Source organism: Panthera uncia, chromosome B4, assembly GCF_023721935.1.
Source record: "Panthera uncia isolate 11264 chromosome B4, Puncia_PCG_1.0, whole genome shotgun sequence".
Classification (NCBI taxonomy): domain Eukaryota; kingdom Metazoa; phylum Chordata; class Mammalia; order Carnivora; family Felidae; genus Panthera; species Panthera uncia.
The window spans coordinates 36443533-36457842 of record NC_064809.1 but is presented as its reverse complement, the minus strand read 5'-3'; the positions used below and the strand labels follow the sequence as shown (position 1 = coordinate 36457842).

The 14310-nt window shown below is 48.9% G+C and overlaps 1 protein-coding gene and 1 pseudogene across 1 annotated transcript in view; one reads left to right on the top strand and one right to left on the bottom strand.

The window, feature by feature from the left end:
* Positions 1-1750, bottom strand: LOC125920395 (60S ribosomal protein L23a-like; annotated as a pseudogene).
* A 6246-nt stretch (positions 1751-7996) lies between these two features.
* B4GALNT3 (beta-1,4-N-acetyl-galactosaminyltransferase 3) overlaps positions 7997-14310 on the top strand; it is a 97707-nt gene continuing 91393 nt past the window's right edge. The window contains exons 1-2 of the mRNA XM_049626650.1: positions 7997-8165; positions 8305-8754. Of these exons, the coding sequence (XP_049482607.1) occupies positions 7997-8165; positions 8305-8754 (619 nt within the window). The remainder of the gene's footprint in view (positions 8166-8304; positions 8755-14310) is intronic.

Here is a 14310-nt window from a genome sequence, read left to right as displayed (position 1 = left end):
TTCTCTCCTTTCTTCATAGCTTAGCCTGATGAGAACGTTCTGTCTCAATTGATTCTTGGAAACTGACTTCATTATTTTTTTTTTTTTATGGTGAAAAAATTTATATTTAGATTTAGCCAGCTGGACTCAGTTTAGATGATCCCAATTTTGTTGGCAACATCCAAAGCGTCATAGGAGCCAGTGGAACATATGTCTTCTTCCCTCCATTGGGCCTGACCAGGGTGTTGACCTTGGCCACGTCAATGTCATAGAGGTTCCTCACAGCCTGTTGGATCTGGTGCTTGTTGGCCTTGACATCCACAATGAAGACAAGTGTGTGGTTGTCTTCTATTTTCTTCACGGCTGACTCAGTGGTCAGCGAGAACTTGATGATGGCATAATGGTCAAGGTTGTTTCCCCTGGGGGCGCTCTTTCCTGGCTATTTGGGCTGCCTTTGAAGACACAGTGTCTTGAGCCATCAAAAGGTAGGTGGCATGCGGATCTTTTTTTTCCTGTGACCGTGGACCCTTTTAGCACCGCTTTCTTGGCCTTCAAAGCCTTTGCTTTGGCTTCAGCTTTGGGAGGGTCAGGGGCTTCCTTCTCTGTCTTCAGTGCCATCTTTGTGAAAGGGCTGGTTCTTGTAAAGGGACTTTAAATCAGACTTCCCTACTCAACACCTTAGTGTTGGCCTAGGGAGGAGATGGGAGAGAAATTGGCCTTGTCCTCACCCCAATGCCTTCCCAGTCCTGACAAGCCTCAGTGCTAATGGGCTTTGCTGTCTGCAGAGGGCGTTGAGAGTGGATGAGCAGTGTTGCTCTTTAATTTTCCCTCTCCAGAGCCAAGTTAAATTCCGGAGAACCACATACAGTGAGGATTTTTGTTTTCTTTCTTCCATCCCCAGCCCGGGTGGCGGCAGAGCTCAAAGGGTAGTCTGTTCTGGGGAAAAGACGGCGTCTGCCTCTCTCCCAAACCAGCCCTGATCAAATCCCAAGCAGCCGGTCCTTAGATAACATGGCTGAGAAACCCGAAACCAACAGTTCTGACTCTCATCAGTGCCCAGCATCGCCGTCTGGAAACGGAGACATGCTGCTGAGATGCCACAGTGATTGAGTGTTAAGTGGCATGGCTGGGGTTCTCTCACCAGAGTTTATAGACTGGACCTATGAACTTAGACAAAGAAGTTTTTCAGAAAGTCTGTCTGGGGTTTGAGCACTGGAGCTGTTTTGTAGCACTCTGCACATGTACTGGCCATTAGGATCATTGTTCTTCCCTAGCAAAGCCATAAGGGAGGTTCATCCAACCGTGCCAAGCACTTGCCTGGGTTGCCTGCAGCATTCCCAGCAGGTGAGTGGATTCACTTGTGTTTGAGGCATGGGAAGGAACATCTGTGTTCTTGCTTTTGCTTTAATAGAGGAAGACATCCTTAAATGAGTGGGCTGAAGAGGAGGCAGGGGAGTAAGAACATTTTCCGTTGTTACAGAGTGTTTATTGAATGACTTCTGGGCAGGATGCTATAGGAGGAGTACAGGTTGTAGAGTCGTAGAACAGATGTGGTCACTGACAAGCCCTGTTAGGGATTTGAGAAGCTGGGAAGTCTGGAGTGATAGCTGTATATGGAAGAGTTTCTTCAGGATGAAAGAATAGAGGTAGGAAATCCAGTCTCTCCCAGAGGCTTAGAGACCTACAGCGTGTTCTGAAAATGCTGAGAACACCCTCCATGCTGCAGAAGGTGGTGCCAGAGAGCTAAGTCATGCCAGAAAGCTGCCTCTGAGTCTACCATCTGTACAGCCCCCCAAAGGGGAGCGTGTGTACACCTGTGTGTGTTCATGCTTGTGGGGACCAACCATGTGGGTTGTGTCTTGGGAGAAGAGAAGAAAGCACCAAGAGTTCACTGAGAGGTACTAAAGCACCAAGCACCATGGCGAGCCACAGAGCTCTTAGACATCAAACATTCCCAGGACGTGGGAATGAGGCAGAAGCTACCCAGAACTGGGGGTCACTATGCCTTAACTTCAGCTACAAAGTTCCTGACCATTATCTGTAGTAGCAGATTGCAGGATGCAGACAGGAGAGACTGTCATTCTAGTGGGAATTAGTTGTCAAAGAGACTGGAGGTGGAGCTTCAGGGAAGGCTCATTTAGCCTCTGTTTCAGCACCAACTAATGAGCAATGAAGAGCACTGTTCACCCTTTCTCCTTGTGGGTCTCCCAGCCAACAAAGCAAATCTGAGTGGAGGGGAATATTGCTACTACTCTGTGGAAAAGCGTGAACAAGTCAAAGTTAATTTTTTGACTTGGGTAATTGTCCGTTGACTTGCTAGAGAATCCTTTTCCCTGGGGGAAGAAGGAAGGAAGACAAGTGGTAGTAATTTGGAGGCATTTACACTGCACACTGGAAAGGGAAGCAAAACCTAGCAATAGATGCCAAATTTAAGCTTTGAAGCATATAGTTCTGGTCTGGGTCATGCCTTGCATTTGCGACAGATAGAATGAAGAACTCATTTGCTTGGGAGGGAGATGAAGTCATAGCTCTCAGTATGTGAATCGCCCGGGATCTTTCCTGAAAGCCAAGGAGCTTTGTTCTGGTACTTCAGCATAACATCTCTGCCCTCTGTTCATCTTTTCTTTGACTCTCTTCATCTGGTTCATTTGACTCTCTATGATGCGATCTTGTACATATTCTTCTATAAAGATGGTATAAATGTTCATCTGTTTCCCAATCCAGTATGCAAAATTATTTAGGACCACAAATGTAGAGAAACTAAGGCTTGGGGCTTAGTTCATACAATTCTTTCTATCATCCAGAGAGAAGGCCCCAACTGCACTGGAAATCCAGAGGAATATCCAATAAGAAGCATTCAGTGAGGGTTTCCACTTTCTCCCGGGACTAGTCTCCAAAGGAGCAAACTGCAGAAAGTCTTGTAAAAGATGGGACTCATGGAAGGAAGAGAGAGGAAAAAGTGACTTCTTCTGTAAAGAGAAGAGCAGGAAGCATTGGTGAGGGTTGGGAAGGGGGAGAATGAGAAGAATTATCATGTGGCTCGGTGAGTTATGGATGTGCTGAGAGTGAGCTCAGAGTTTCCAGGGTGAATATATTGCTCCAGGGGAACTTCCAGGGAAATATGTGCAAAGGGGAAAAAAAAAAGGCATTGGCTCTGAAGTTAGTAAGCCTGAGTTTGAGTTCCATTTAAGACACAGGTCACTACATCACCTTGAACCAGATATTAAACATCTCTGAGCCCATTTCCTTATCTGTAAAATGGAACTAGTGAAACCTATAAACACAGATGTTTTACGTGAGTTGAAAGAGATAAATAAATGCTTGCCGAGAGGGCCATGGCACTGGGAGATAGCTTCAGCACTGTTCTCTCTTAGGAATTCTCTCAAAGTGAAGGAACTCATTCCTCCCCACTTCACAGCCTAAGACATTGACTTAGTGATGGTCCAGAAACCCTCACTGATTTATCATCAGAATTTCCACTACCAAGGGGCGCCTGGGTGGCTCAGTCGGTTAAGTGTCCGACTTCGGCTCAGGTCACGATCTCATGGTCCGTGGGTTCGAGCCCCACGTCGGGCTCTGGGCTGATGGCTCAGAGCCTGGAGCCTGCTTCCAATTCTGTGTCTCCCTCTCTCTGACCCTCCCCTGTTCATGCTCTGTCTCTCTCTGTCTCAAAAATAAATAAACATTTAAAAAAAGAAAAGAATTTCCACTACCAAGATATCTCCATGAAATACTTTTGAATAGCAGAGAAGCTCCGGAAGTGAAAAACAAGAGTGAGGGTCTGTATGGGCAGAAGGAAGTATGGAAGGTCAGGCCAGAGAAGGAGTGCTCTGGATACGAGGGAGAGAGAACCAGAGGCTAACAATCTGGTTCTAGTTCTGATTCCATCACTTACTGTTTATGTGAACTTGGTGCAGATCACCTTGAAGAAACTGAGGCTTGTGCAGTTCATAAATAGAGGAAAATACTTTTCCTACTACTCTAATGTGGTTGTGAGAAATAAAACACATATGATAAAGACATGAAATTGTTCTCTAAGCTCAAGTTGCCACATTATCCTGTAGGTGTCAGGTTTGAGGAAATGGAAAGGGTGGCCCCAGGATCATGGGATTCACTCAGTATATGCTACATCCCTATGACTAGAATAAGAATTGCTTCAGACACAAGAGTTCTGCCACCACACCTACTCGTCACTGCACACAATTCCCTTTTGAATTCTCTACAAACCAGAATTTTCTGGTCCCTGTGCTAACCTTGGCCTATTTTAGAAAGCTTAGACTGACCTCTCTCACAAAGCTTCTGTAATTTGGGAGAAGAAATTTGGGGCTTGACCTGATGCTGACATTCTAGCCAAGCCGGAGACCAGAGCCCACCCCATCAGAGGGTGGGCATGATGGAAATGATTTTCCTTTTCAGGTGTGGTTTTGCAATGTGACCCTGGGGCATTCTAGACAGGTGCCAGGGCTGAAGTGAGAGAGCAAAAGGACAGTGAAAACCATCAGAAGAATGAGTGAGCATCCAGTTAAATTGACATGACAATGAACAGACATTGGCGGCAATATTGTGCCACTAAAATTATACCTCAACCTATATACTTAGCTCTGGACCTCAGGGAGAATGACAGCCAGCTCAATTGATTGAAAAAAGAATTTGGGTCTCAAAGTCTGGCTGCTGCCTTGCTGTGATATTAGGAGTCAAAAGGGATTTGGAGCAAGCAGTCTGAAAGCAGACTCTGGGGGTGAGGGATATCTCTGTGCCGGGGAGGTAACCACAGCAGGAAAGACAGAAGAGGGAGAGAGAGCCACAAGGTTTCCCACCCTCCTTATCCCTGCCTACCCCTGCACCTTCTCACCATAAGTAGAGAAAGAAATGATCTATTCATTTTTTTGTAAGTAATCTCTACACCTAATGTGGGTCTTGAACTCATGACCCCAAGATCAAGAGCTGCATGCTCTTCCAACTGAGCCAGCCAGATGCCCCAGAAATGATCTCTTTAAGGTATAAGAACATAGAGTGGGAAGAGGAGGGCAAAGAACTGAGGTACGCAAAGTGATCTCTTTCCTTTTCTGAATTTCTTTGGAATTCACTGTTTGGACCAGAAAATCAGCCTTTATGTTGTTAGATCTCTTTTTCTATGGAATATCTTTTCTCCTAGACTAAATGGCATGCTCTCTGTGTTATATCTCTCCCAGTTCCCACATAATAGTTCAAGGGTTTGGTTGATGGAAGTGGTTGTATGTGTTCTCCCAGGAGGGCTAGTCTTGAAGAGAAGATTGTGGCAGGGCTGCCACCTGTTTCCATCACAAAGTCCTGAAAGTGACTCAGCCTAACAGCCAGTCTGGTTGCTCCCAATAAGAGAGAAAAAGAGAGAGAGAAACAGAGAGAGAAAGGCTCTATTTACCGAGACCCTGATCACCTCCCACCTGCCTCAGCCAAGCTTGTCCACACTGGCTGCTCCTGTCTCTCAGTCTTTTGGAGAGAGAAAAGAGCACGGGAAATGTCACATCTATGGTTTGGAACTTTGCAGACATTTTCTTGGGGCTACTGTGAGAGAATTGTTCTTCAGATCCACCTTTTTTAAATGAAGTATACCGAAAGTTCTGAGGGATGTTTGCTCCTCAAACATTAATGAATGCTAAAATGGACTTTGTGGTCCATATTGAGAAGGCAAATTTCCCACTTTTGGAGCCTCACAGTGAGGTTGGGGAGTCTGTACGTATCAGTGGGTGGGGCAGGCTGTCAGTTCTACTAAAGCTCCAAGCAGGATGGGGTTGTTCAAGACTGGGCTGGTCCAAGAAAACTTCATAGAGCCTGAAATGGACCTTGAAGCAAAGGCCAAACTTGACCAACTAAAAAACAAAATGTATTGGAGCGTGGTGAATGAATTCATTTTAGCTAAAGCATGTTTCATTGGTCATATAAAGTTGGAAAAGGTTTTGGAAAGCCTTGAATTACAGATTTACAGTTTGCATTTTAATCAGTAAGCACTAAGAAGCCATTAAATATTTTTGAGCAAGGGTATGAATATGTAAAAGAATTTTATAAAGACTATCTGGTGGTAGTGGAGAGTATGTTGGGGGTTGGGGGCTAATTGGGAAAAGTACAACAGTCCCTAAAGATTAGTGGACTATTGAGCATCCAACTAAAGTGTTAGCAGTGAGAAGGGGAAACACAGTACTCAATTCTGTGAACTTCTGTCTTGGAACACTATTTGCATGTTGTCGGTCTGATTTAAAAATATCTGGGAAAAGGGGCACCTGGGTGGCTCCGTTGGTTAAGCATCTGACTCTTGAATTCAGCTCAGGTCATGATCTCATGGTCCGAGTCCCTGTCTCTCTCTACCCTATCCCACCTCCCTCCCCCTCCTCTCTCTCTCTCTCTCTCAAAATAAATAAATAAATAAATAAATAAATAAACAAACAAACAAACAAACAAAGTTAAAAAAAATATCCGGGAATTCTTCTGATCCTTCATTTCTTTCATAGTCTCCTGACCATTTCCCCCAGGAGAGTGGAAAAGAAAACTGCACTATTACCTGTTGAATGTCCTTAGGCAACTCTGCTCCCCTGGACCTCAATTATCTCCCTTAAATCAGATAATAATTATTTTACCTGCCAGAAGGCAGAGAACTGGAACACAGAATATCTTGATGATCTTTTCAATTCTGAGTTCCTTTCTGTTTTATTTTTAATTCTTCTTTAGAACGCTCCATCTACTCTCCCCTAACAGCTCTTTCATCCCAGTCTGGGAGAAACCATTTGGAGTTCAGTCTGGGGTACATACAACTTCCCCAGCATCTCTTGTTGATGTGGTTGAGTCTGGGACAGAAGGGTGTTCAGATCCAACCTGGAGGAAGAAACTGACGGAGTTCAGTGGTCATTGCCTTCCAACTAATATCATGCCTACTCTTGATACCTAAAGTAGGAAGTAGGGTCGTCACGGGCCACGAAAGGTCCTGGAGTCAAGCCTCAGGCGGTATCCCCAACTCTTCCCCAGCATGACCTCTCCCCCACTCCCCCACTCCCCCACCCCGCTTCTACCCAGTTTCTTTTTTTTTTTTTTCAACGTTTTTTTTTTTTTTTTTTTAATTTATTTTTGGGACAGAGAGAGACAGAGCATGAACGGGGGAGGGGCAGAGAGAGAGGGAGACACAGAATCGGAAACAGGCTCCAGGCTCCGAGCCATCAGCCCAGAGCCTGACGCGGGGCTCGAACCCACGGACCGCGAGATCGTGACCTGGCTGAAGTCGGACACTCAACCAACTGCGCCACCCAGGCGCCCCTCTACCCAGTTTCTACTTCACTTCGGCTTGGGGCGCACCACCACCAAATGCCTGGGCGGTACCTCAGTTGCCCTCGATCACACCAGTTTCGGATCAGAACTGGCCCCCTCCTTCACCCCAAACGTCCCGAGTTGGCGGTGGCGCCAATCTCTGGCCGCATCTCTCGCCGTCCAGAGGGGCTCTCCCCTCTTCCTGGGGCTTCTCAGGGGCGGAGTCCACCTGTGCCCCGGGGGCGGGGCCTGGGCGGGGGCGGGACAGGTGGGAGTGCGGTCGCGCCCAGAGCTGGGAGAAAGAGCCGGAGCGGGAGGCAGCGGAGGAGAGGCGGGCCGGCGCGCACCTAGGGGAAGCCTGCCTGTGGGCAGAGTGTGAGAGCCGGCGAGCGGGCTAGGAGGCGGGAGGGAGGGCGGGCGGCTGCGAGCCTGCGACGAGGAGAGGAGTGGAGAGGAGAGCCGGGCGCGGAGGACACTCGGGGGAGGAGGCGCCGGCTCGGCTCGCCGAGAGAGACCTGAGAGGCGGCGCGAGGCGCCCGCGCAGCCGGAGGGACTCCTCGCGCGCGGAGCATGAGCCGGCGCCCGGCTGGAGAGCGGCCGGGGGACACGGCCTTCGCGCAGCCCTGAGACGCTGGGCAGGGGCTGGGGCTGGGCCGCCGTGCGCCGGGGGCGCTGGGCCCGGCCGGGGGGCGGGGGCTGGGTGCGGAGCAGCCAGCGCTGGCGGCGGCCGCCGGGGCGCCGCGCCATGGGGAGCCCCCGGGCCGCGCTTCTCCTGCTGCTCCTGCGCCCGGTCAAGCTGCTGCGGAGGCGCTTCCGGCTGCTGCTGGCGCTCGCCCTGGTGTCCGTGGGGCTCTGGACTCTCTATCTGGAGCTGGTGGCGTCGGCCCAGGTCGGCGGGAACCCCCTGAACCGGAGTAAGTAGCGCCGGGGGGAACGGGGAGGGCGCGGAGGTGGGGGGGGGGGAGGTGGGGGGAGACACGAACGGTGGCCCCCGCTTTGGGGAGACCCGCCTCTCAGGCTCAGACCTGGTTTCCAACTCATTTTCGTGTCCAGGTGCCCGGCGCCGCCCGGCTGCCTACTCCGGGAAGGAAGGGGGGCGTGGGGGGCCGGTTGCCGAGTTCCGAGCCCGGGCCTGCCCGCCGGGGACATCCTTGGGGCTGCTCGCTGCTCCCCTAGGAGGACGGCGGGGAGAGAGGCTCCCGCCCGCCCCGCGGGGATGCCGGCTGAGAAGCCGGGCACCTCCATCCAGAGCGCTCGGCTTGCAGCCCCCCAGCGAGACAAACGCGCGGTCCACGCGCGGGCTGGGGATTTGTGCCCTGGGTGCCCTCGGCCGGTGTCAGCCGAGGCGGCGCGCTCCGGTTAGCGCGGCCCAAACTTTGCTCAGCGCCTTCTCTGTGGCTTGCTCCGTTTCCAGTCCTGCTGCGCTTTCTGGGGTTCTTTATTTTAACCATACCTCCGAGACCCCCCTCACCTCCCCCTTCCCCTACGCCGCCCCCCTCCCAGGCCCTTCCTCTTCCTTACTGAGCCGACCCCTCTCCTCGTTCTGGCAATCCCTCCAACTAGTTATGCGAAGCTCTCCTTGGAACGCTGCGGAACCTACTAAACTCTCCAGACCCTGCTCTTGGAGACAATGCACGACACGGTGGACCAGGCAGTAGTTAGATTCCTACTCCTCTTTTTAACTTAGACAAAGCCAGTTAATTTTTCTGTGCCTCAGTTTCCTCCTAGGGAAATGGGAGGGAAAGACCTCTTCCTCGTTTTAATTCAACAGCCTGGCCATCCGAAGTTATTTTCAATGTACTGTTGATGGAGCTAACAGAGTAAAACTCTGAAAGTGTCAGGGACTGTAAAAGGACAGTAATGGCAGGAAAAAGGAGTGGAGAAACTCCCAGATGAGGCGGTTCCCTGCCCAAGCCTGAGGAGTTATAGCACATTGTCTTCCATACCTTCACTTCCCGCTTTCCGGAAGTTGTGAAGGTGTGGTGATGACATTGCGGTGAGAAGGTGCTTGGACAGGTCCTTGTGTCAACTGCTCTGCAAGAGTTGGGTGTGGTGCTTTGCCTCCTCCAGTGGCCAAAGAGAGGGAATTACTGAGGTCAGTAATTGAGCTGGTTCAGGGTAGAGACCTATATTTACGGCAGAACCTCTCTGTTGAAGTAATTCTGGCTGTGAGTTAAGAGACTGGGGTTCCAATCCTGGTTCTGCCACTAGCTAGTTGGAGGATCATGGGGAAAATGACAGCTTCTCAGGTAGGAGAAAGTTAGACTAAATGATCTCCAGGGTCCCTTGGAGTCTGGATGCTTAGATCGTGTGATCTTTCCTGCTTGAGCCTTTCCAATGCAAGAGAGCTCAGCACATCATGAAGACAGCTCTGCTTAGCCTTAGCCCCACAGCTCCAAATTGGAGAGTTCTTCTGATGGCCAAAATTTGCTTTCCCATAGCTTGTTCTTCCCTCCCCTGAGCCTTGTTCTTTCCTCTGAAACACAGAGTGAGCCTACTCTTCTATAATGTGGCCACTCAGTCCCAAGTGGGCATGCCCAGTTGTAGTGTGTGCAGGTGGGAGGCCCTGGGAAAGGATCTCCCTTCTCTCCTTGGGACACCCCTTCTCAATGTGGCTACCATTTTGTTAATATGGTAACCAGGGGGATCCTCTGCACAGATTAAAAACAGAGGAAAGCAGTTGCTTTGTGACCCTGAAGTTAATGATGTCCCTTCCTTCCCTCCCACCCCCCCAATACACTTTTTCCTTACCTTAAGTGTGCTTTCTCCTTGGAGACCAGAACTAGTTTGCCATCATCGTAATCTCACATGCTGGCTCCTGATTTCTAACTCCTGTTGTCTTTCTCATCCTTGGCTATCAATTCTTTGGGTCTGTTTGGTTTCCCTTCTAGATGAATCTTAACTCTCTGACTGAGTTTCCTTTTTTTTTTTTTTTTAATTTTATTTTTAAGTAAGCTCTACACCCAGTGTGGGGCTCAAACTCACAACCCTGAAAGCAAGAGTCATGTGCTCTACAGACTGAGCTAGCCAGGCACCCTCCCCCCCCCCCCAACTGGGTTTCCTTAATCTTTGTTTCCTTTCCCAAACTGACCCTTCCCCAGAAAAATGTTCTTAGCTTCCAATTCAGCAATGTCTTTATTTCTCTAACCATCATTTAAAAATATATATATTTATTTATTTTTGGGAGCGCACAAGCAGGGGAGGGGCACAGACAGGGGGACAAAGGATCCGAAGCGGGCTCTGTACTGACAGTCTGACAGCAGTGAGCCCGATATGGGGCTCCAACTCACCACGAGATCATGACCTGAGCTGAAGTCAGACATTCAACTGACTGAGTCAACCAGGTACCACCCCAACTATCATTTTTAAAGAGAGCCCAAGCCTGGGTACTGATGGGTCATTTGTTTCCTCTTCTCAGCCTCTTAGAACCCCGAAACCTATCTGCTGTGCAGGGTGTTTTCATGCTGGGCTGTCCCATTGTATTCTACTTTTTCCTGAATTTCCTTTTGGAATGAGATTTAAACAGTGGCTGTGGTTTCTGGCTCCTTGTTTCCCATCCTTCTTTGTTTTAAAATTTTTTTTTTTTCAACGTTTTTTATTTATTTTTTGGGACAGAGAGAGACAGAGCATGAACGGGGGAGGGGCAGAGAGAGAGGGAAACACAGAATCGGAAACAGGCTCCAGGCTCCGAGCCATCAGCCCAGAGCCTGACGCGGGGCTCGAACTCACGGACCGCGAGATCGTGACCTGGCTGAAGTCGGACGCTTAACCGACTGCGCCACCCAGGCGCCCCCATCCTTCTTTGTTTTAAAGAAGCCCAGACATCTTTCATCAAAGTCCCCTCTTGTCCTGTAGGTCTTACTCCCAGCTCAGAACTCTTCCCCTGGAGGGAGAGCAGGGGAGGAGGAATTTAAAAATAGAGGTAAGGAAAGTCTTGCTAGCATTCCCTCCTTTACACCCTGGCATACCAACAACAACCAGGGCAATAAAACTTCCCTCCCAGGACTGCATCCGTGGCCTTGACCACAGCAACCAGAGTCCCATCTTGGCTCTGCTTCCCAACAAGCCACCCTGCCTCCTTTCTCTAGCAGTCCCTGCCAACTCACTCTACCATCAGCCTTCCTGTCATCTGTTAAGGCCAGCCTCCTTTACCAAGAACCTTTCATTTGCCTGTCCCTGTGTGACGGGTACATTGATCTGATGCTGGAAGAAGTGTATGGAGAAATGGCAGTCACAAACTCCAGGGTGGCAAAGTAATGACAGGGGAGCATGCTTCCTGCTTCATCTTCACGGAATAACCCAGTAGTTTAAGATATGGATGATGTGCAATTTGGGCTCCATATGTAGAAAGAGATACAACCACAATTGGAGTAACTTTAGAGAAAAACAACCCAAATCTTTAACAGATAGAAAATGGGTCCCTTGGACAAAAGAATTAGAGCTGTTCACTCACTCATTTAAACAAATATTTATTTAGCACATACCTCGAGCAAGGCATTGTGCTAGGTCGCTTAGATATAATGATGACTAGATTATGGTTTCTGCCCTCTCAACAGCTGTCTCTCTAGAGAGAGTTCAGGTGCATATATAAAAATAATCGTAATATGAAACAATCATTAAGTTTTACAAATATAGAATCTAGATGTTGCTGTGACACTTCTGGAAATGGGATGTGGTGCTTTCAGCTAATACTTCATGCAAGTGGTGACATTGCAGGAGATCTTGAGGAGTTGGTAAGATTTTAATGGATATGGAAAGAGAAGGCCATTCCAGGCAGAAAGCAGGGTAAACAAAGACCAAGGAAAAGTTAATGTTTGGGAATGTTGAGCATCTGGGTTTGATGAAGCAGAGAGTAGGAGGGAGAATATAGGAAGGTGCTATATTATGAAAGACTTTGAATAACAACCTCAAAGACTGGTATTTTTTCAGTAGATAAGAAAAAGCAGTTGAAAGTTTTAGAATAGGGTAGGTAGCATTATAGGATGGAACCGGCAAGGGTAAAACAGTGTTATGATACTTTAGTATGGATGATGCGTGAACAAACAGGGTACTGAAGGTCCCTTGCTGTGGCTGGCATTAACCCTTTAGCTGCTGAGTCATGAAGCTCTCCTGGGGACAGGTCAGGGTGGTAGTGGGACATTCAGAGGGCTTGGGGCACTCACTGTATACCAACATGTTCATAAGTATTTCTGAATTTTGGGGCACCTGGGTGGCTCAGTCGGTTGGGTGTCCGATGTCAGCTCAGGTCATAATCTCACCGCTCGTGGGTTTGAGCCCCGCGTCGGGGTCTGTGCTGATAGCTCGGAGCCTGGAGCCTACTTCGGATTCCGTGTCTCCCCCTCTCTCTGCCCGTCCCATGCTTGTGCTCTGTCTCTCAATAATGAATAAATGGTAAAAAAAAAATTAAAAAAAAAGTATTTCTGAATTTTAGTAACTGGTACAGCTGTACTGGTGTGTACCAGCTGAAAAGCAGCCCTGGGAACAGACTATTATTGGAAGTTAAAGACTCTCCATTCTGGCAGGTTTTAACAAGTTATACCCATTTGTTCAGATTGGATTAGCTAAATCCTGCCTGAGGGCAGAGGTCTGGACTAAAATGGTTTCTAGGTTCTTTGCTCTATAATTGACCTACTGCTGGGACTAACTTGTTGCTGGAGCCAAGAGATTGCATTTGGGCACAGAGCCAGGGCAGAATGATAGCATGCACCAGCCTCTTTCTAGATCTCACAAGGCCGGGTCTGGTATGTCTCCGTTTTAGTGCCAGGTTTACCTGCTGAACCCCAAAGTATTCTCAAGCCCAGGAATTAATCGGCTTTTGCTGCCTTAAATCTGCAACACATCTCTCTGGTTGGCCCTTGTGATTTCTGATTGACTTTGAATGGGCTGAAACAGGCACACCCACAGATGTCAGCTCCTGGGGTCAGGGTTACCACAGCCATTCTGACCTGGAAAGGATACAGACCCTCTAGTAGCAGAGGTAACTCAGGGCTGAACAGTAACCTGAGATGCAGGCAGACAGAGAAGGAGAAGCAAATGAGACCGATGTGTGGGCACAGCAGGGATGGTGTGGCTGAGGGTTGACACTCAGGCAGAGGTAAGTGTTGAAGGGAAGCACAACTGCTTCCTGTCCTCCGGGTGGCCTGGGACTGTGTTTCATGCTGCGCTGGCTGGACTGCCCTTCATTCCCGTGGCACCTCTGATTCCTGTTCCTGCGTCCTACTTGTGTCTCTTTATGCTGCCATCCTGGCCACCTGGCTGTTGTGTGCATCTTGAAATCACTATCCAATTCTGGGCACACACTAGGCACTTGAATAAATACCTCCTGGTTATGGATGGTAAGCTCCGAATTTCCAAGCACCTGATATTTTCCACTGGCAGATACTTTGTTTATCAGTGACCAGTCCAAGAATAGAACCTAGGAATTCTTGTTCCTTGTACCATAATACATATAAACAACAATAGCCTTTCAACACATATGCAAAAGGTAAGAATTAAGCCATCGATGCTTTTTTACATAAGTGTGTTTTCTTTGGACCCAGTGCGGTCTGTACCTGGAACGCCGTATGTGGCAGTAGGAGACCTTACCCAGACTTGGCCTCTCCTTTCCCTGGTCTCTTCCATTCTCCTTCTGACATGACCAGGCAAATTGCAGCAAAACACCTCGCCACCTCTCCTGCCCACGCCAGCCAGGGACCCTCAGTCCAAGTTGAGGTGCCATTCACCTGCTCAGGGGTGCTAAGGCTACTTACCACTCCCTGTCCTGGGAGTTGTTCAGATGCCCTGCATGGTTATAACTGCTTTGTAGCATGAGGTCTTCTGAAGCAACCACTTCTGTGCTGGTTTTAGGAGCTGCTGGTACTTGCACTGCAGTAATTTTCCAGGCCACAGAGCCTGGTCTTGCCCTCTAGTGCTGAGCTTTATGGAGCAGAGCGGAGCAGCCGCCATAGCAGAATTTGCTTTGGAAGGGGGCCTAGAGGCTGTTCTTGGAGTCTCGTTCTGTACCAAGTTCCACCAGTCTCAAAACCTACCCTTTTATTTTCCACGAACACTTTTACTTAT